Source organism: Ambystoma mexicanum, chromosome 4q, assembly GCF_040938575.1.
Source record: "Ambystoma mexicanum isolate Mex_15411 chromosome 4q, UKY_AmexF1_1, whole genome shotgun sequence".
Classification (NCBI taxonomy): Eukaryota; Metazoa; Chordata; class Amphibia; order Caudata; family Ambystomatidae; genus Ambystoma; species Ambystoma mexicanum.
In genome coordinates this window covers 60,568,294-60,588,889 of record NC_090928.1, presented here as the reverse complement: position 1 = coordinate 60,588,889, position 20,596 = coordinate 60,568,294, and the positions used below count along the sequence as shown (strand labels likewise).

The 20,596-nt window shown below is 46.8% G+C and overlaps 1 protein-coding gene across 7 annotated transcripts in view; it reads left to right on the top strand.

Annotated features, from left to right (window-relative positions):
* Positions 1-20,596, top strand: part of LAMA2 (laminin subunit alpha 2) — a 3,027,572-nt gene that overhangs the window by 485,860 nt on the left and 2,521,116 nt on the right. For all 7 annotated transcript variants that reach the window (XM_069607473.1, XM_069607470.1, XM_069607476.1 and 4 more), the window contains exon 3: positions 843-955. In XM_069607473.1, coding sequence (XP_069463574.1) covers positions 843-955 — 113 coding nt within the window. The remainder of the gene's footprint in view (positions 1-842; positions 956-20,596) is intronic.

Genomic DNA, 20,596 nt, shown 5'->3' with positions numbered 1-20,596 from the left:
CTAGAGAGAACCAGAGCTCTGTAGACAGTGAGTTTCTGGGGGAAGGAGAGAAAAGGTAGAATACCTCTGAGGAGGTGCAGCTGGTAGTGTGACTTCTAAGTGACGTCTGAGATGTGAGGCGAGAAGGAGAGTGTGGAGTCGAAGATGACCCCAAGGTTTTTAGCCTCGCAGGTCAGAGCAGGAGGGTGGCTAAGAGAGGCCGACCAGAGAGCGTCAGGAAAGGAGGGAGCGGGTGTGCCGATGAGGAGAATCTCAGGCTTACTGGCATTAAGGGAGAGCTCATTGGCGACACACCACTACTGGATAGCAGACAGACAGAGATGAGAGATGGAGAAGAGGTGGCCGAAGGTAGCCTGAAAATGAGCTGAGTGTCATCCACCTAGCACTGAATGTTGGGGCAGAGAGCGACAATGCGGTGGGCAAGAAGTGCTAGGTATAGGTTAAACAGCCAGGGAGAGAGGTTAGACCCCTAGGGTAAACCACTGGTAGAAAAAAAGATAGCAGAGCGGAAGGACCGAAGTTGGACCTGGGAGGCTCGGTCAGAGAGGAAAGAAGTCAGCCACGCCAGGGCCAATTGCACCATATACGTGTGTGGAGTGTTTGCACTGATGCTAAGGTGATAGTGAAAGATACAGCAGGATTGGGCATGTGACAATGTCCGCATCATTTGACTTGGAGGTCATCAGAAGTTCTTGCAGTGTATAAAATATCATCTCTGCATGTCTACGCTATCAATGATATTTTTGCCTGTAACTAAGATTGTTCTTAAAGTTTAACTCTCTGCCTGACCTGCTCTTTTTTTCCCTTTTCTTTTCCTGTGTGTTCCACTGCTGGCCCATCAGTCCGTCACCCGATTTCGAATGCGATTGATGGCAAAAACACCTGGTGGCAGAGCCCAAGCATCCAAAATGGGATGGAATATCACTACGTCACCATCACTCTGGATCTGCAACAGGTAATTTGGGGTTCTCGATCTCGGAAATGACTTGTACTTTCGACGCGCGCGCGCACGCACGCATGGCGTTCACGTTGTTCCTGTAATTCAAGCGCCCGCCACTCTCCTGGCATTCTGACAGCGTTTCACTCTTTTGTTGTACCACAGTCGCATGTATCAATGCGTGGACACAAAGGACTGAATTATGGCAGTCCCGGAGACAATGCACAGCGTCGGCTATTCATTGGGGTGCAGTGAACAGCAGTCAGTAAAATGCGAACGCTGGTCATTCAAGTGGAATTCGTGTTGGCGCAAACACATTATGACATTGTTTGCGTGCATATGTCCCGGTATTTCTTGCCAGCGTGTGCAGGAAATATAATTTCTGGTTCAAATGAACTTTTTTTTACTTGCCATTGTTTTAACACAAACGTCGAATGCGTTCTCAAAGTGTAGTGCCTGGCCTTTTTTTCTCTCCGTAGGCACTTCGCTATCTGTGGGGGAAGTCTATGGAAACAAATTGGCTAGTCTGTGAGAAGTTCCGCGCCGCGCTCTGTCAATCAGCGAGAGACGTAACGTGGCTGCTCGGAGAACTGACAGGGCGCTCCGTGGGCATTTGCATACAGCCGGTGGGAGCAGCATTGGCATTCTCTCTGTTTACACTGCTGCCATATGCCAATTAATGTGAGTCTCCTTTTGTGCAGGGTTCCATGACAGCCGCATTGCCCCAGAAAAGGAGTCATTATCATTGTTGCTATCCCTGATACAATTACAGAAATGTGGGTACATGTACCCGGAGCCTTTAAAAAAAAAATAATAAAGAACGGACTCAATTTTACTATGTGGCTATATGCAGAACGTTCACTTCAGTGATTCTGCTGTGTTAACCGAGGCCATACATGTAGGTATTGAACTACCATTTCTAAAAGTGAGCAGGCTCGGACTGGCCTGTAGGGCAAAATGCTGGTGTCGGACCGCTTTTTGGGTCAAAGTGGGCCACTTTTTTGCACAATTGGGGCCAGTTTGATGAGTTAATTCACTGTGTGGCTAGTAGTTTTAATCAGTGTTGCCGAATACATAGCCTTTAAAATGCACAATTTGCGTTACACTTTATCAAGAAACTCCTGCTTGGTTACTATTCCAACAGTGTCACAAAAGGAATGAATTGCCATTTGCAACTGTGGGCCTCTTTTTCATTGGTGTCCCAGACAATTGGCCCAGTCGGTCCCTGAAAGTGAGCAAGCTGTTCAGTTCTGTTTGAGCCAAACAAATGCAGTTGGAATTCATATTTGATTTGAGTACCTGCGCTTTTTCATTGAACTCCACACTATATTGCGGCCATTTTGTTTTGACCTTTCAATGTTAATGTGGAGAAACTCCTAAACATAATACACACACATAAGGCTCAAAAAAGGCACATCTGAAAATAGTGGCATTTAGTGTGACTACAAAGACTAATGGGACATCGATTTTGGTATGCCTGGTTTAAAGCTGATTTGGCTCTTGTTGAACACCAGGGGGATCCTTTTCAAATTGCAGGGTCCGGTTCAGCGGCCCCTTCAATGGCTTTGCTCAATCACAGCAGCCCATGCGTGTCACTGAGTGAGAAATGCAAAAGGGGGATATATGGATGCCGCATTCTCAGTAACACAAACCAACGCGTACCCAATTAGTACCTCTTTTGTTGAGTGGCTCAGTTGGTTTTCACCCGTAGATACCGACTCGAGGTGTTCGTATGCCCCATTGCTGCTCAGTGATGCGGTGCAATGGGTTGACCAGTTTCCCAAGTATGTCTCATTACTCTGCAGAGCTGTCTTAAGGGGACAGGCATTGAGCTTTGCTGAGCTTTCCGTTCAGGCGTGAGTGTCCCTTAGCCGCTAGATTGGGGCATCGACTTTTGTGAGACCGGCTTAGTGGCCAACTTAAGCCTGATGATTTGGCATTGCTGGAGCATGGAAAACATTACACTGTATTATTGATCACTTCAAATCCCTTTCCTGCACGCAACCTGTGGCCGGGAGGCGTGCGTCAGCTCTGCGGCTACAACGGCCCACGCGACTCCTCTGGCTAATTACACAGATCAGAGGGTTCTTTAAATGGAGGATGCATGATTAAATAACCGGAGAAAGCATCATTACGTGCCCTCCGCCAGGCACCTAATTTCTGCAGCTTTTATGAAGAATGAAGCGGGAGCTACTAAGACATGCCAATTGGATGTTGGGGAGGTCGGAGGGGGTTGCACGCGCAGATCAAAAGGAAAGCCTCTGGAAGATATTGCTTCTGAGAGCGGGAAGGGCGAGGTCAAAAAGACAGCACTGCGCAGTCAACACTGACTACAATACAATGAGGGCTTTAAGGGAATTTCACTTCTCCAGAGACCAGAAGAAAAATAAAAAAAAAAACAATAAACAATTACAGAGTTTTTCACTTCTCTATCACAACTATCACAACCAGGGCAGTTTCTAGTCCATTTGGTGCCCAGGGAACACTAGGAATGCACCCCCCCACACCCATCCCGCGCCCCACTACCAACGCACCCCGCGCGCCACATCCACCGTACCCCACGCGCCACTCTCAAACTACGCTGTTCAGCAACTCCTACCCAAAATCAAACAGTCCGTCACACAAAGAATGAATTGCCATTTGCAACGATGGGCCACTTTTTCATTGGTGCCCAAGACAATTGTATGCCCCAGTCCCACTTAGGCTGCAGATCATGAGGACTGTGCACACCAAGAGACCATGAATATGGCACAGGATGCAATATATACAACCAACAAAGAACACAAGATGCTGAAGGGGGTTTGGAGGCAACCTAAGCCAAAAGGGCAATGACAAGGAGACACCTGAGCCCAATAAACAATCACTTTCAAATTCTTTGAATGGGAATCAAGTGTATGCTTTGATACAGTAAAGTCTGACTTGTTATAAGGATACATGGACCCAGACTATTTATTTATTCATGCAATGTTTGTCGGGTACCTGTATATTTATTTATGCAATGTTTGTCAGGTGCAGGTATCCGACAAACATTGCATAAATAAATAAATTATCCATGTCCATGTACCCGACAAACATTGCATAAATAAATAAATAAATAAACCGGGTCGTGGCTTAAAGAATATTTACTCAGCAACACTGGTCAAAACTATTATCAGCATAATGAAGTAACCCATCACCAGTGCCATGGAAGTGGTTTAAAGTCTAATTGATATATAGTTTGGCAAAGAAGCAGCATGAAAGAAATAGCGCCGCTTTAAACTATTATTTTTGCCATTTTCTGGGCTTGCAGGGACGCACCATGGGCTGAAACGGGTCTCGGTTTGTACCGTGTCGGGGCCCACAGTACGTCCCTGCAAGGCACGTCCACTCCCCACCCTCCACTGCACCTCCCCTCCCATCACAATGCCAGCAAGAAACCATTCAGTGACTAATGGCCCACTATTAGCAGTTTCCTGCCGGCATCGTTTGGGAGGGGCTGGTCTTAACTGCAGGGGGACATCAAGTGTTTTCATTGTTGTGCTTATGCCGCTGTAACCGCCTCACCTGCCCCCCGCGAAGTGGTCAGAGTGAGCCTCTGACTCATGTAATGTCAGGGCAGTGCCAGCACCTGACCCGCGCAACTTCTCCACTAAAATGCGCCGCCTCACAAACTGGAGAATTTGATCCCCTCCAGAGGCTCCAGGGACCAGTGCAATTGCGCCCCCTGGGGCTATTGCACCCCGGGCAGCTGCCCGCCTCGCCCAGGCCAAGAAACGGGCCTGATCACAACATCAGAACACACACACTTAAACCATATGACAAGTTCTTAGCGGTGCCAGCTATCATACATGTGCACGTATATGTGTGCCTGTGTGGGAGCCCAGTCCCAATAGTTTAGCTACCATAACCTTGAAACACGATCCCGATTTGTGGCCGTCAAAATTGTCATTTATTCCCAAAAATTATGGACACAGGTGTTTTTCCTGCTTCATGGAGTTTAGCATTTTCGTAAACAAGTTGGAACCCCACTTAATGCAGCCATTATATCCCATATTAGGCTTTCGGTTTCCAGTGGCACTCTTGATATGGCTTACATGGCCTCCTTGGACTTTAACTCTATCAAATGCACTCTTTATCAATTCAATCTTTGCCATAAACATCTGGCAGGGGGAATGCCCCCGCCATTAGTTAAGCTGATTTCCTTATTCCATCATAACGCCTATATCCAGAGTAGAATTTCAAAGGATGGCTCCTTTTCTAGGCCTATTTAAACATCTGTGGGATTAAGACGGGGGTGTCTTCTGGCACCCCTTCTTTTTAACATCTATCTCTCGGATATAGAGCTTCAATGGGAGTAGACTATTTCTTTCCCCATTATGCTCGGCTCTGCCAAAATACATTGGTTGGCCTTTGCCAGAGATATGATATGGCAATTATAACGCGCCTATACACAAGTGTTTCAAGACGCGTCGAGGCAAGGGAGGGGGAACAGAGGGAAGACAGAGACAACGATCTTACTAGTCCAGGTGACATTGAGATCGCGCAAGTGCAGGGGAGAGGGGAAAAGGGAAAGTGCAAGGGGGAAGGAAAGTGCAAGTGCAGTGCAGTACATAGGATCAACAGTAATAAATAAATAGAATAAATAAACAATAGGTAAAAAGTGCGGTCAGCTTGTGGCAAGTACAGGCATCAAGTGTCAAGGGCTGGTGGGGGCTGTAGGGATACAGAAACAGCCCCCAAGTGCAGGGGTTGCCCGGGAAGCAGTGCAGGGGTGCAGCTGCCGGGGGAGGGGGCCTGGCCCCGAGAACAGAGGATAGCCAGGTGACCAGTGCAGTTTCAGTCAGGAGTTCAGCAGGGGAGAGGAGGAGAGAAAGCTGAAGCAAAGAGGAAGGTCTTGAGGTGCTTCCGAAAGCAGATATGGTTCTCCTCAAGTTTCAGGGAGGCAGGGAGGCTGCTCTAGAGGGCGACCCCAGCCGAAGAAAAAACGATTTACCACCAACTCGTTGCTTGGAGAAGCGAATGACACTGAGAGAGTTGGAGGTGGCTGAGCGAAGAGCTTAAGCAGCAGGATGTTTAGGAGAGAGATTTGAAGGTATTGAGGTCCCAGGCCCCAGAAGATTTTGTGGACAATGCAGAGGGTTTTGAACTTAATCCTCACAGCCACTGGGAGCCAGTGCAGAGATTTCAGTCCTGGAGAGATACGATCCCTGGGCTTGAGGCCAAGGACAAGTCATGTAGTCCTGTTCTGGACGGGTTGCAGATGGTGGAGAGTAGAAGCAGGCAGATTTAGAAAGAGGCTGTTGCAGTAGTGAAGCCTAGAGAGAACCAGAGCTCTGGAGACAGTGAGCTTCTGGGGGAAGGAGAGGAAAGGAAGAATACCTCTGAGGAGGTGCAGCTGGTAGTGTGACTTCTTGGAGACATCAGAAATGTGAGGAGAGCAGGAGATTGTGGAGTCGAAGATGACCTCACGGTTTTTAGCCTCACAGGTGGGAGAAGGAAGAGGGCCAACGGAGGCTAGCCAGAGAGTGATAGGAAAGGAGGAAGCAGGTAAGCGAATGAGGATAATCTTAGTCTTACTTGCATTAAGGCAGAGATCCTTGGCGGCACACCACTCCTGGATAGCAGACAGACAGTCAGAGATGAGAGAAGGAGAAGAGGTGGCAGAAGGGAGCCTGAAAATGAGCTGAGTGCCATCCGCATAGCACTGAAAGTTGGGGCAGAGAGCGGAAATGCGGTGGGCAAGAAGTGCTAGGTATTGGTTGAACAGCCAGGGAGAGAGGTTAGACCCCTGGGGAACACCACAGGTAGAGATCGAGATAGAGGAGAGGAAGGACCCAAGTTGGACCTGGGAGGGTCGATTGGAGGGGAAAGAGGTCCATCATGCCAAGGTCTGATCAGTGATACTGAGGTTATCACGGAGATGGTTGAGCAGGATGGCATGGTTGACAGTGAGTTTTCCCAGGAAAGGAGTGATGGCAATTGAGCGTTAGTTAGCAGAGCAGGAGGGGTTGGCTGAGGGTTTCTTACGAAAATGATGCACAAGGGAGTGCTTCAGGGAGGAATTGAAGACTCCTGTGGGGAAGGAGTGGTTGCAGAAGTTGGCCAGAGCCGGCACCAGGGTGTCAATGTGGTCCTTGATGGTTTTAGAGGAACAGGGGAGATCCTGTTTTGATGAGACTTTCATAGACCAGACTTGTCTAGAAACCTCATCTGGGGTGAACATGGGAAAGGCAGAGAAGGAGGGAGGAGGGGTGGCCACAGAAGGGCCAGAGGGAGAGTGGGGAGTAGAGGGAGGAGAAGTAGAGAAAGAGAGAGAGGACAGGATGTCCTGGGTTTTAGAGATGAAATGAGAAGCCAGGGCCATGCAGAGGGCCTGGGAGGGCAAAGGAGAGGTAGCGACTGCAGCAGGATTGGCCAGCTCCTTTCATATTTCAAAGAGTTTGGTCGAGTTGTTGGATGCTAGATAGATGCAGGCTTGGATAAGGGCTCTCTTCTTGGTGCAGACAGAGAGCCGGGATTGCCTTTGCAGCGGGCAGCAGGCCAGTTTGTCTGAGTATTTACAAGAAGCATGCCATTTCCTCTCAGCTACCCTGCACTTGTGTTTAAGGGAGACAAGGTCTTAATCATACCAGGAGTTGCACTTGGCTTTGGGCTTCAAGCAGATCTTCATGACAAGGGCAAGAACATCAAGAGTATTAGATATAGCAGAGTGGGGCATAGAAAGGGCTGTGTCAGGGTGTGAGTCAGCCAAAGGGGGAGGTGGGGTTGAGAAAGTGGCAGCGAAAGCCTCAACTGACACACGCTTCATGGGTCAGGTAACCCAGCAGGTAGTTGGCAGTGCTGAAGTTGGCGAGAGTGAGCTGGGGGGAAAGGAGAAAGTGATCACTCCAGGAGAGAGATTTATTGTTCTTTAACTTGACTCCTGTGGGACTACAATGAAAGTAGTCAGTGTTTGCATCTTACACTGATGATAACAACTTAATAGTCATGTTTGGAACTCAGTAACTCTGTTAGATACCTTGGTTTTAATCTCACATACAAGGAGTCGTGCACAGCCTTGGAAAGTGATATGAGAGCGTGGCCCAAAGCTCATATCACTCCACTAAAGAGACTACAACTTTCAATCTGTAGCTTCACATTACTTCCCTTTTGGAAATGTTACTTAGCTAAAGTAGTTCCATGCTTAATATATGGATTGGAATGGTCTTTGTTTGATTCCAGCTTCTTTTAAGTTCTCTTGAGGGGTGTATCTGGAAATTGGGTCTGGGCCTCCCTTTTTGGTTGCGAATTGTGTTATCCGCTACGAGTTTGGCTTGGTTACATTGGCTGCTTGAGTCACTTGGGCCAACATATGCTTGTTTTATAAATTCTTAGTTCCCCCTTCCAAATCTCTTTTTGAGATGCTTAATCTAGCATAGAAAGAAAAGTCTATTCCTTCGCTAAACAAGTTTGCGTCCACTATGGTAAATGGTTTGTTTGGCCTAGATGAGAATAAACCCATGTAGAATTCTGTGTGGACGAGGTGTGTCGGAAGCGGCCTCAGCGTGAAACCTGTTGCAGTGAGAGGTGCGGCTTGACACGCTCACACACGTACGTGGGTCCTTTCCTCTAGTCTTCATCCTGGAATTGGAACTCGACGGAGGAGACGGAGCAGAGACGAGAGTCGGGCGAGCGAGTGAGCAGGAAGCCTCTCGCGGGGAGATTGAGGCGAGCAGGGCTGACTTGGCAGCCAGAAGGTGAGAAGCGGGTTTGGAGCCGGAAGAACGGAAGCACGCGGAAGCTAGCCGCGCTGCATCCAGCCGAGGAATCTCTTCCCTGCTGTAATACAGCGCGGCACGGCGCGGCGGCTCCCTGTGGCTTCTTGTGGCTCCCTGCATTAACGGTTTCTGGCAGCCTTTAATCTCAGTATGTGGCCAGTTGCTGAGGTACTGGGTGATAGGCGCCCTCTATGAAGGAGCCCCCCCCCCTGAAAGAGGTGGTCTCTGCTTAGATAGGTAATTACAGTGACCACCTTTAGAGCGAGACTGCGAAGGCCGTTGAGGGGCGAATAAATATATAAATCTCTGGCTAATTCAGACTAATCCGTTGCCTTTGAAGTGGGCTGGAGTTGATCCTGAGAAGAAGGGGAGCCTGTGAGTTTCTCCCGGAGACTGCGGGCTGTGGCCTTTGATCCGGGCTTGCAAGCTCCCTGGGTCACTATACTGGTGGAGGGGTGCCAGAAAAAGGTGGGAAATTCAATCTAGTTACCTCACCAGTGCAGATCTAGAGGTAAACCCTTTCCGCCCTCTAGCAGCAGCCCTTATTACCTTGCTTGCCTGGACTGACCTGCACTTACTGGATATAAACTCTTGAAGTGAATTGAGCCATAACGTAGACATGCAGCGGGGAAGAAGAGTACCCCACTCGATCTATAATCTACGTAAAAATAAATCCCAACCCATAAAGGAACCCAAGGAATCCCATAAGAAAGGGGGCAAACCCAAAAAGAATGCCAAATATGCTCTTCCGGTGGCGCAAGGGGCTATAACTGAGTTCTTTCCTGTGAACCCACCCCTGGCCACGAATTCCACTGCAATTGATGAAACACCCGTACCGATAGAGAGTGGCGGCATTTCTTTAAATACCTCCAATTTCGACGACATAGGCAATAATTCCTTCTTAGACCTTTGTCTAACGATACAGAGAGGGATGCGAGCACAAACTCCCCATAGGTCATCCAGTGGCATAACGCCTTTAAAAGAAAACAGCATGAACAGTGTCTCGGGGGAGCATACCGGTGGGGGAATCAGCAGAGGTCTGTCTGCTTCTCCTATTCTGGTAATGGCGTCGATGGAGGATGAACCGGATAATGAGATGGAAGATAATATCGAATCACAGCAAAGCTCATTACAGATAACTGAGCTACAATCATCGGTGGCTGCTCTCCAATTTGCCCTTAAAATACTCCTACAAATGTCAGGCGTATTTTGTCCAATACTAATACCATCACATTGGCTTTAGAGCAAAAGGATCTCCTCCGAGAAGAGGCAGAAATGAATCTATCTGATGCTTTACAGACAGTCGAGGAGATTGACGAGCAGGATGATGTGGCGGAGGGGGGTGAAGCACAATATGTGCCCAACAGCGACAGCATAATTGAGGAAATCCCTGTGGTTGCTGATGATCAAGAGCATGAGCAAAGCCCCCGGTGTCCTCGCACACGGAAACAACGAAGATTAGCAAAAAAGGCACTTAAAAATAAGTCAGCTGCAAAAGGGGCCCAACCACTTGTAACAGTTCCCAAACCGGCACCAGAGACCTGCTCAAAAAAGTCCAGGAAAAGACTGGTGAGAGCAGCTCAAAGGGCGGCAAAGGCAAAAGGCCCTCTAATAGACTGGCTGATACCCAAAGAGAAGTCAACGGGAATGCACCCAAATGAAGTGTCCTCTGAGCCTGATTTGGAAACTAGTATGCATATGCAGCCGGAGCTTCTCCCTGAAATAAGGGCGGTGGAAGAACCTGCCGAGCCCTTACCATCGGAACCGAAGAAGGCAGCGAAGGACATAAATACGAATCGTATCTGTTTCATTAAGAATTTGTATCCTAGTGACAAAAATCCCTGGTTATCACGCTCAGAGCTACTAACAAGAATATATCACATACCTCAACTTTCGTGTCCTAAAATCTGAGGATTTCTTATTTATTGAACCCCTGTCGGGCCCCAACCCTAATGTCTCTGCCTTACATTGCATTTTTCCGACTACGGCGCAACTCATCAGAAAATATAAAGAAGATCTGAATGCAGTGGACATTGACATTGATGTGGACCCGCTGGAGAAGGTACCCTCGGCCGATCCAGAGGACACTATGGTAACAGCTCCTGTGGCTAATGTGCTCAAATCTGGGGGAGGGGACAATCCTGCTCTAGTCGAAATACAGCAAGTCCTGAAGTCACTTCTAGAATCCATCCCGCAACTGTTACAGAACCATTGATGTTTGTCTTTACTTTCTTGGAACTGCACAGGCTTCTCCCTCCTCTTAAGGTCGGAGGGCTCTGTAGACTTACTGTCCCAACATAGTTGCATATGTCTACAAGAGACATGGTCTCTTGACCCTTTACTGTTAGATGGTTTTGTTATACATCAAGCGTTTGCTAAACGGGGCAGCAAGGGGCGTCCATATGGTGGTTTACTTACGGGGGAAATGAACACGTTTATGTCCCGAAAGATTCAATGTAAATCTGAGGAGCTGCTGTTGGCAGTAGAGGTCGAATATCATGATAAAAATGGCTCGGGAAGGTTTCTTTTAATCAATCTGTATAATCCCCCATGAGAACTGTTTCGGGACTCACTGCAAGAGGCAATACAAGATTTATTGTCTTCTTGGCTGCTAAGGACGGGCAATGTCGCTGTGGTGGTTATGGGGGATTTTAATTGCCATATGACGGACAAGACACTTATATCCTTCCTCCAACCCTGATCTCAATGCAAGGTGCTGGATGTGCCATGGAAAGAGGGAGGTTGAGGGATTAGGCTGGCTGCAATTGTTTGGAGCCTGGGATATGGCTATGATTAATGGCTGTACTTTGGGAGATCGGCCAGGGAGACACACTTGGGCGAGTAGATCATTAATGAGCACATTAGATTATATATTCATGTGCCCCGAGATGCAGAGTAGAGTAAGCGATATGTAAGTTAAGCCTAATATATGGAGCAACCATGCGTCGCTACAGTGTATATTTAGCATTCCTATATCAACTTCCTCTCCTGCTAACATGGGTACCATTCAAGCCAACCGTGCACAATCTAGAATAGTGTGGTCTGAGAAGAACATAAGATTGGCCACTGAAGCTCTTGAACCTATTTTAGTTCGGGGCTTCTGTGACTTCAAACTTATGACGGCAAATGAAATTGAAGACTGGATATCGGGATTCTCGGGTCAGCATGCCATGGCCAACAAAGGACATATGCTAAAAATTGGGGGTGCTATACTTCCCTTTAATAGGGAAATCAGGGATGCCAAGAGAGGGCTAAGAAAGGCAATCCGAGACCTGAAACACATGAACTTATCTGGAGCTCTATACCACGAAAAATTAAGAATTATCAAAAACTGTTATAAAGCGAATATTAAGAACATTAAGATAATAGAGAAAAACACCAGATATCAGCGGCTGATACAAACGATTTGCGCTAGAAATTCTTGTAGCATTTGGTCATTACTAAACGAGAATAGAGAGAAGGTAAAAGGCCCCTTAATTAACCCAATAAGTGAGGAGACATGGGTAAAATTCCTACTAAGCCGAAATTCAGGGGAGTGGAATCCATGAGCAGAGTATCGGAGAAGGTTCCTATCCATTTGCCTTTTGATGTATCAGTAGATGCAATACTGAATAAAATAGCTATCCTTAAGTCCACTAGAGCCCCTGGCCCTAATGGGCAAGCTAACGTAGTGAACAAGAACCATCCCCTTTTTAGGGCCGACCTGTTCTCTCTACTATTCAATAAGATTCTAGTGCAGGGGACAATTCCCCGGTCCTGGCAGACAGCTATTTTCATTCCTGTATTTAAAAAAGGCAGCTGTTCTGACCCTAATAATTACAGGCTTCTATCCATGCTTGACATTTCAGGTAAACTTTTTGCCTCACTATTGCTTTGTGAGATGCAGAAATGGGTAGAAAATGCCAAAATACTCAGCAGATTCCAATGCTGCTTTAGACAGGATTTTTCCACCTCACATAACCTCTTGATTATGGAAATACTCTGTACACGGGCGCTTAGTAAGGGGCAGCCCACGTTGTACGCCCTCTACATCGACTTTAAGGCCGCATTTGACTCCATCCCACGTGAGAGGTTATGGACTAAGCTAGAGAAATTGGGATGTCCGCCAGGTATATTATATTACCTTAGATTACTCCATCAAAATACTACGGCGCGCCTGGGGTTAGATCAGGACGGAAATATGACCAGAAATGTGATCCAAGATAGGGGGGTAAAGCAGGGCTGCCTCACTACATCCCTTATTTATAATATATATGTGTACGATATTCCTGCAGTATTAGCTGAGGTTGATAATTGCCCTCCTAAAATTGGTGAAGCATCGTGTGTCGTATTAGCATATGCGGATGATCTGGTTGTCTTTGACAATACCATAGGTGGTTTGAGGCGTTCCGCTTCTGCCATATGGGACTATGCCAACGGATTGACCATAAATCTGGACAAAACAAAAGTCCTTAGATTCACGAGAAGAAGAGTATCGCGAGTGAACCTGATAGTACATGAAAATCTTATACCCTATGCTCCATTCTATCACTACCTAGGAGTTGAAATTGAGCCTCTTGGCGATTACTTACTATGTAGACAGGGTCGCATTACTAGGGCGATGCAAGCTATAGCATTAATTTCCTCCTTTGCAAACAAGCAGGGTGGCTTTACCCGCTGGGGAAAGCGCCACCTTTATATTCAAGTGTTTGCCCCCATGATTATGTATGGCCTTGAGTCAATGCACACATTAGACCTAGCGTGGCTGCATGTGCTGGAGGGCAAGTTCTGGCGACGGATATTGGGGCTACCCCCAGGGGTCCCTATGTCCCTGATTAGACTTGAACTGGGTCTTCCCTCTCTGAAGGCAATGTTATTGAAGAAAAGAGCAGGGCTTTACCTTAAGATGATAAGTGGCACTATGAACCCCCTATTAACTGTGATACATCAGGAGGTGACCAAAAAATATACTACTTCGCCCCTACATAAAGATATGACCAAATTTCTCGTTGATATTGGATGGACACATAGAGGGGCTACTGTCACCAAGGAAACCTTAAATGCACTAGGAAAAAAAGTGGACCTCTGGGATTGGCTCAAGAACTTTACACACATAGGTAGCCTTAAGACACACCATTTTGTGAAATATAGATTATACAATTTTATGAAACCGCAAGCCTATCTATATTTATGCCACTCGAGAAGACTTAGACGCTTCATCGTATTGTTTCGATGGGAGCAATTGCCTCCTTTGCACATCAGAGGAGCATGGGATAATATCCCGGCTGCTGAGCGTATATGCCGTCTTTGTAAATCCTCAGAATGTCCGGAGACAGCTAGACATCTTCTTACGGAATGTCTGACTTTGAAGAATACAATCTTACGCTATCTGGGTGAATTCGTGCACAATCCTACAACTATATGCGAAATGTCATTCTGGCGATATTGCACTAACACCTGCAATATGCACTTATTCAGTGCATTATATAACGTCTGGCAACAGGTCGAACTTAGCCTGGCCCGTGGACTGTAACTATTCCAAATACTGGGGATATCAAGGAATACAGTGAGTACTCTTTAATACTCACTTCAATGACATCCGAGATGCAAGTTGTTCTATGTTCTATGTAATACATTCAGATATGAACTTCTGTAAATAGCATAAGGAAAGTTGTTTAACTGTCCTTTTTAGTTGATTTCTATATTGTTATTAATTCATGTTTTTTGTATATTTATGATGTGAGTATAATGTTTGTAATTTGTAATATGTGTAAAGTTTGAATTTATTTCAATCTATACCACATTAAAGAATTATTATTATCATGTAGAATTCTGAATTAGTTAAGTGGAAGCTGTTTCACCAAGATTGGTGTGAGATTGTAGATGGGTTAAATTCGTATTCCCTCCACAAGGAACATAGTCGCTTTCCAAGGAAATAAAGGAATCTTTCAAAATATATCTTCTTGTTTCCTGGTTTTAGAGTGTGGTCCGTTTAATTGCGATTTAAATTCAATCACCTCCCCACTTTAGAATACATGGGTCCTATGATCCAATTGGAGGAGAATGAGAGGACGTTCTGGCTTTGTAAAATTAATGGGCATGAGGAGACAATTAACCATTTGATACTCTCCTGTGTAGACACCCGACACACTAAGCAGCAACACTTTAGACGGATTAAAGATTTTTGTTCCTTGGAGATTAGGCAACATTCTTTGGGCAGATTTAATGCTGGGTAATAGCTCTTGGAAATTGATACATTTATATTGGATGATTATAGACATATTTAAAATGTTGGATATAGTACTTTGAACATGAGTTATCAAGTATTAGTCATAGTATTAAGGTGTAATTGTGACTAAGCAATGATCATTTAAAGATGGGCACCGGTTTGATTGTCCAAAGGATTTTTTTTTTTGGCACTTGCAAAATTAGTTTTGACTGATTTAACTGAATTATTATGAGGGATTGATTGCCATTGTTTAAAATGAAATTTAAGACTTATTTTATATTTTAAACTATGTTTTTTAATGTATGATTGGAACTGTTGTGTAACGTAATATAACATTTATTTACTATGTTTTGTGCATAAAAAATAAAATAAAAAAATGGTTTTGCAGGAGCAGAAGTGCATCAGAGCATTTTGTGGCGTGTGCGAGCCTGTATAGTATTGCTCGAGCCCTTCTTTGCCCTGTATGCACTTTTATGGTAACTTTAGTGCGAAGCATTCAAACACATACAAAGCACATGAAAATAGCAAACCCGCAAGACTGTTATGCATACAGTGCACTGTCCTGCTATATTTCTTTCCAGCTCTGTCCTGGAATTTCAGAACCCCTGTGAGACAAAGACATGCAAATTAGAATGTATGTATGTCTATTAACATCATTAGAAGTGACATCACAGCAAACATTACAATCAGTGTCATTAGTCACTTATTGTAATTTTATTTCTAAAGATGCCCTATATTATCAATGTGTCACCCAAGAGACAAATAACTTTGTGTTGGCAATATATGAATGGTCACTATTGTTATATATGGAGCAACACTATAGTTTAGCAAGCTGTGGACAATGATTTTTTAATAACAAAAGCTGCAAACGAAATAATTTATGGGGAGTCTCATTTGTTCCAGATAAGACACAGTAAGGTTAAAAATCTGCCCAGGATCACACATTTTGTACAAGTGGTGAAACCGGCATTTGGGCTCAGTCTGCAAGTAAAGCATATGCCACAATATCTTTCCAGCTTTAGTTCATATACATTTATAATACTTAGATTTTAAGAGCTTGGTTATGAGTTCATTTTATAACAATGCCTGGAAACATACAAAAATTACATAAGAAATTAGCCTGGCAATTTAAAAATAGTTACAGAAACATGTCAACCAAAAAGAATATGATTGTATCTTTAGCTTCCCTATGCCAAATGGAAGATTACAATTGAAGCCAAGCAAGTGTAGGATTTTTTATTCAGGCGACATCTAATTCAGGGAACTTTCCACCCACCACATACCAGGCGCACACACTTTTCCTTTATTTGATAAAGTACTTTTTAATGAACTTGAAACCCCCAATTAAACAGAATTGATTGCCTACAGTCTTACTTCTCCTTTCAGGACAAGAAACACAGGGTTGCATAGGAGGTCTATTTATTAACAAAATAGAAACAATTGAATCAGTTTAAAGATAAACAAGCCCTGGGCAGCCCTTGTGGTTGCCACTTGTTCCAGATGCCAACGAGGGGAGCAGTGACCCTCCTCGGTCCATTTTTATTTAATATCTGGCGCCTGGTTGTGCCCCCAGCCGTCGCAGGCCCCCTTCCTGCCCAACCTCCCGTTCTGCTGTTCTGGTTTTTCCCCCTTCCCACCCTCCTCCTGACCCACCCATCCTCCTCCGATTGGCTGATTGCTTCTCTTACTGACCCCCCCCCGGGCAAGCCTCTGCCCGGCAGACCCTGTGGCTAAGGGCCCCTCCCTAGGCCAAAGGTGGCTCCTACAGAGGCGACTCCACCCAGTTTCTGCAGGTGTCAGCAGGGGAAGCCAGTTGCCAGCCATCAACCAGGCTCAGACCCTATCGCTACCCTGCATACCCCTGTCCACATAGCAAACTCTCAGACTTAGGTGTGTTCAGACTAAAAATTGCATTGTGAAGTATTTAAAATTGCATTGTAAACCTAGCCCCTTCACCTCCTTACAGGACTCTCAGATTTAGGTGTGCTTCTCCAGCATCTAAATATCACTGTGATAGTTTTGCCATTCTGTGGTCGACTTCTTAGTTAAGCATTCACCTAGAAACTTTCCACCATTGTCTGAGTGCCTGTCATATTGTCCAATTTTCAACTTGTCTTGCCTCTCTCTGTCTCGTCCGCTTGCACCCTGCCCTGTGTCCTTCCCTAGTGTCCTCCCTTACCCTTCCCGCTCCCTTCCTCTTCTCTCCTCACCTCCTCTATGGTTCTCTATGTCTCTCCTATCTTTTCTAACAGCTTTTCTATTGACTATCCTGCTCTCCTCAATAAATCTGGTAGGAAGAAGTTTAAAAAGAATATCCTGGTCTCCAACCCAGGCCTCCCTATCGCTTACACATATACCAGTGCCGCCTCCAGGCAAACCTTCACCAACATCCTCTTTGTCGTTCCCTCACCAGACCTATGGACTCTTCATATGGTTTCTGTGCTTTCTCCTTTCTCTTCTTCTCCCATCAACGGTGGCACCTGGTGGGAGGCCCACCTGGCCTCCTTCGACTCCTCTAAGGTAACGTTTACTTGAATGGTACCATCTTTGTCCAAGGCCCTCAGGCCAATCTTCTCCTCTTTGATAGATGCTTCCCGCGCCTCATCCATTTCCTTCCTTCTCCTGCAGTCCCCTCTTTTGCCTCCATGGCTTCATTGCCTTCCCTGGCTGTCTCCTTCTTGGCTACCTTGATATCTCCTCCTTCCTTTTCTACACCTCTGCAGGGCGTACCTATGATTTGTACCCTTCGCCGGAAGTCTTTCAAGGACATCAAACTTCTCCATATTGCCACTCTTTACTCTCGCTCAGCTGTCAAATACTCCTCTGATGTCAGCCGCCTCCTGAAGGAACTTGACCTCAATGTCCTCGGTCTCACCCAGACTTGATTCATGGCCAGCTCTGTCACAAGCTTGACACTCTCCACCCAGATGGCTACAAGATCCTCTCCGTGCCCAGGTCCAACCAAGCCCTGATCTTCCCAGAGTGGATTCCTGCCTCTGTCATTCCTACGCAGGCCTACTCCACTTTCAAATACCTCGTCTGCAGGCTGTCTCTCTCTCCTAGCCATTCCCTTACTGTGACTGTGGCTACTATCTATCGGCCACCTGGTCAGACCTCCTCCTTCCTCTCTGAATGGGTAGACCTCTCCTCTTCCCTCCTGTTCTTGAACACTCAACTCCTCTTTCTTGGAGACTTTAACATCCACCTGGATGCTTCCTGTGCTTCCTCTGGACTCTTTCGCGACCTCTGCAACACTCTCTCCCTCTCTATTCTCCCTTCTGGCCTGACTCACTCTGCAGGGCACACTCTGGATATCTTATCTCCTCAGACTTTCTCTTTTTTGTCCTTCTAACCACTCCTCTCTCCTGGAGTGATTACTTTCTCATTTCTTCCCATCTTACCCTCCCCGCCCCCCCAGGCTAAGCCAATTCCAGCACTGCCACCTACCTTCTCGGTTATCCGACCCATGAAGCATGTGTCAGTTGAGGCGTTCGCTGCCACTTTCTCACCACCCCCCTTTGGCTGACACACACCCTGACACAGCCCTTTCCATGCTCCACTCTGCTATATCTGATACCCTCGATGTTCTTGCCCCTGTCATGGGGATCTGCTTGAAGCCCAAAGCCAAGTGCAATTCCTGGTACGACTCAGACCTCGTCACCCTCAAAACGCAAGTGCAAGGGTGCTGAGCAGAAATGGCGTGCTTCTGGTGCATGGTCTGACAAACTGGCCTGCTGCCTGCTCCAAAGGCAATACTGGCTCTCTGTACGCACCAAGAAGAGAGCTCACATCCAAACCCCCCTCTCTGCGGCATCTAACAACTCAGCCAAACCCTTTAAAATTTGCAAGGAACTGGCGAATCCTTCTGCAGTTTCTACCTCTCCTGTCCCTGCCCAGGCCCTCTGCACGGCTCTGGCTTTTCATTTCATCTCTAAAACTCAGGACATCCTGTCCTCTCTCTCTCTTCCTCTCCCCCTCTGCCCTCTACACCCTGCTCTTCGTCTGGCCCCTCTTTGGCCACCTCCCCTCCCTCCTTCTCAGCTTTTCCCCTCTTCTCCCCAGATGAGGTTTCTAGACAAGTCTGATCTATGAAAGTCTCATCAAAACAGGTTCATCCCTGTTTTTCCAAAACCATCAAGGATCACATTGATTCCCTGGCTCCTCCTCGGGCCAACTTCTGCAACCACTCCTTCGCCACTGGAGTCTCCCCACCCTCCCTGAAGCACTCCCTTGTGCACCCTCTTCTTAAGAAACCCTCTGCGGACCCGTCCTGCCCGGCTAACTATCACCCAATCTCCATCACTCCCTTCTTGGGCAAACTCCTGGTAAAGCTGGCCATCTTCCAGCTTAATCTTCAGACTTGTTGGCTGTCTTCATGACCATCAGTCTGGCTTCAGAGCTGCTAGAAGCACGGAAACTGCAATCCTGAACATTCGTGAAGACCTGCTCTCAAACTTTGCTTCCAACACCCAGTGTGTCCTCATCTTGCTTGATCTCTCTTCTGCCTTTGACACAGTCAACCATTCCATCCTGCTCAACCGCCGCTGTGATAACCTGGGTATCACCGGTCAGGCCCTGGTGTGGCTGACTTCTTTCCTCTCTGATCGACCTTCTCAGGTCCAACTTGGGTCCTTCATCTCCTCTATCTTTATCTCTACCTGTGCTATCCCCCCAGAGGTCTAATCTCTCTCCCTGGCTGTTCAACCAATACCTGGTACTTCTTGCGCACCGCATTGCCGCTCTCTGCCCCAACTTCCAGTGCTATGCGGATGACACTCAGCTCTTTTTCAGGCTACCTTCGGCCACCTCTTCTTCGTCTCTCATCTCTGACTGTATGTCTGCTATTCAGGAGTGGTGTGCCACCAATGATCTCTGCCTTAATGCCAGTAAGACTGAGATTCTCATCGGCACAACCGCTCCCTCCTTTCCTGTCACTCTCTGGCCGGCCTCTCTTGGCCCTCTTCCTGCTCCCACTTCGGGGTCATCTTCGACTCCTCACTCTCCTTCTCTCCTCACATCTCTGACGTCTCTAGGAAGTCTCACTACCAGCTGCACCTCCTTAGAGGTATTCTTCCTTTCTTCTCCTTCCCCCAGAAACTCGCTGTCTCCAGAGCTCTGGTTCTCTCTAGGCTGGACTACTGCAACAGCCTCCTTCTAAATCTGCCTGATTCTACTCTCCGACCTCTGCAACTCATCCAAAAGCAGGACTGTGATAATTGTCCTTGGCCTCAAGCCCAGGGATCGTATCTCTCCAGGACTGAAATCTCTGCACTGGCTCCCAGTGGCTGCAAGGATTAAGTTCAAAACCCTCTGCATTGTCCACAAGGCCTTTTAGGGCCTGGGGCCTCAATAACTTCAACTCTCTCTTTGTAAATATCTTCCTTCTCGAGATCTTTGCTCATCCGCCTCCAACTCCCTCAGGGTCAGTCGCTTCTTGAAGGAACGAGTTGGTGGTAGATCTCTTTCCTCGGCTGGGGCCTCCCTCTGGAACAGCTTCCCTGCCTCCCTGAAATTTGAGGAGAACCATCTCTAGTTCCAAAGCACCTCAAAACCTTCCTTTCTGCTTCTGATTTCTCTCCTCCTCTCCCCTGCTGAATTTCCGACTGAAGCTGTACTGGTTACCTGGCCGCCCTCTGATCTTGGGCCCAGGTCCCTTCCTCCCTGGCAAACCCCACACTTGGGACTGTTTTCTGTATCCCTACAGTCCCCCACCAG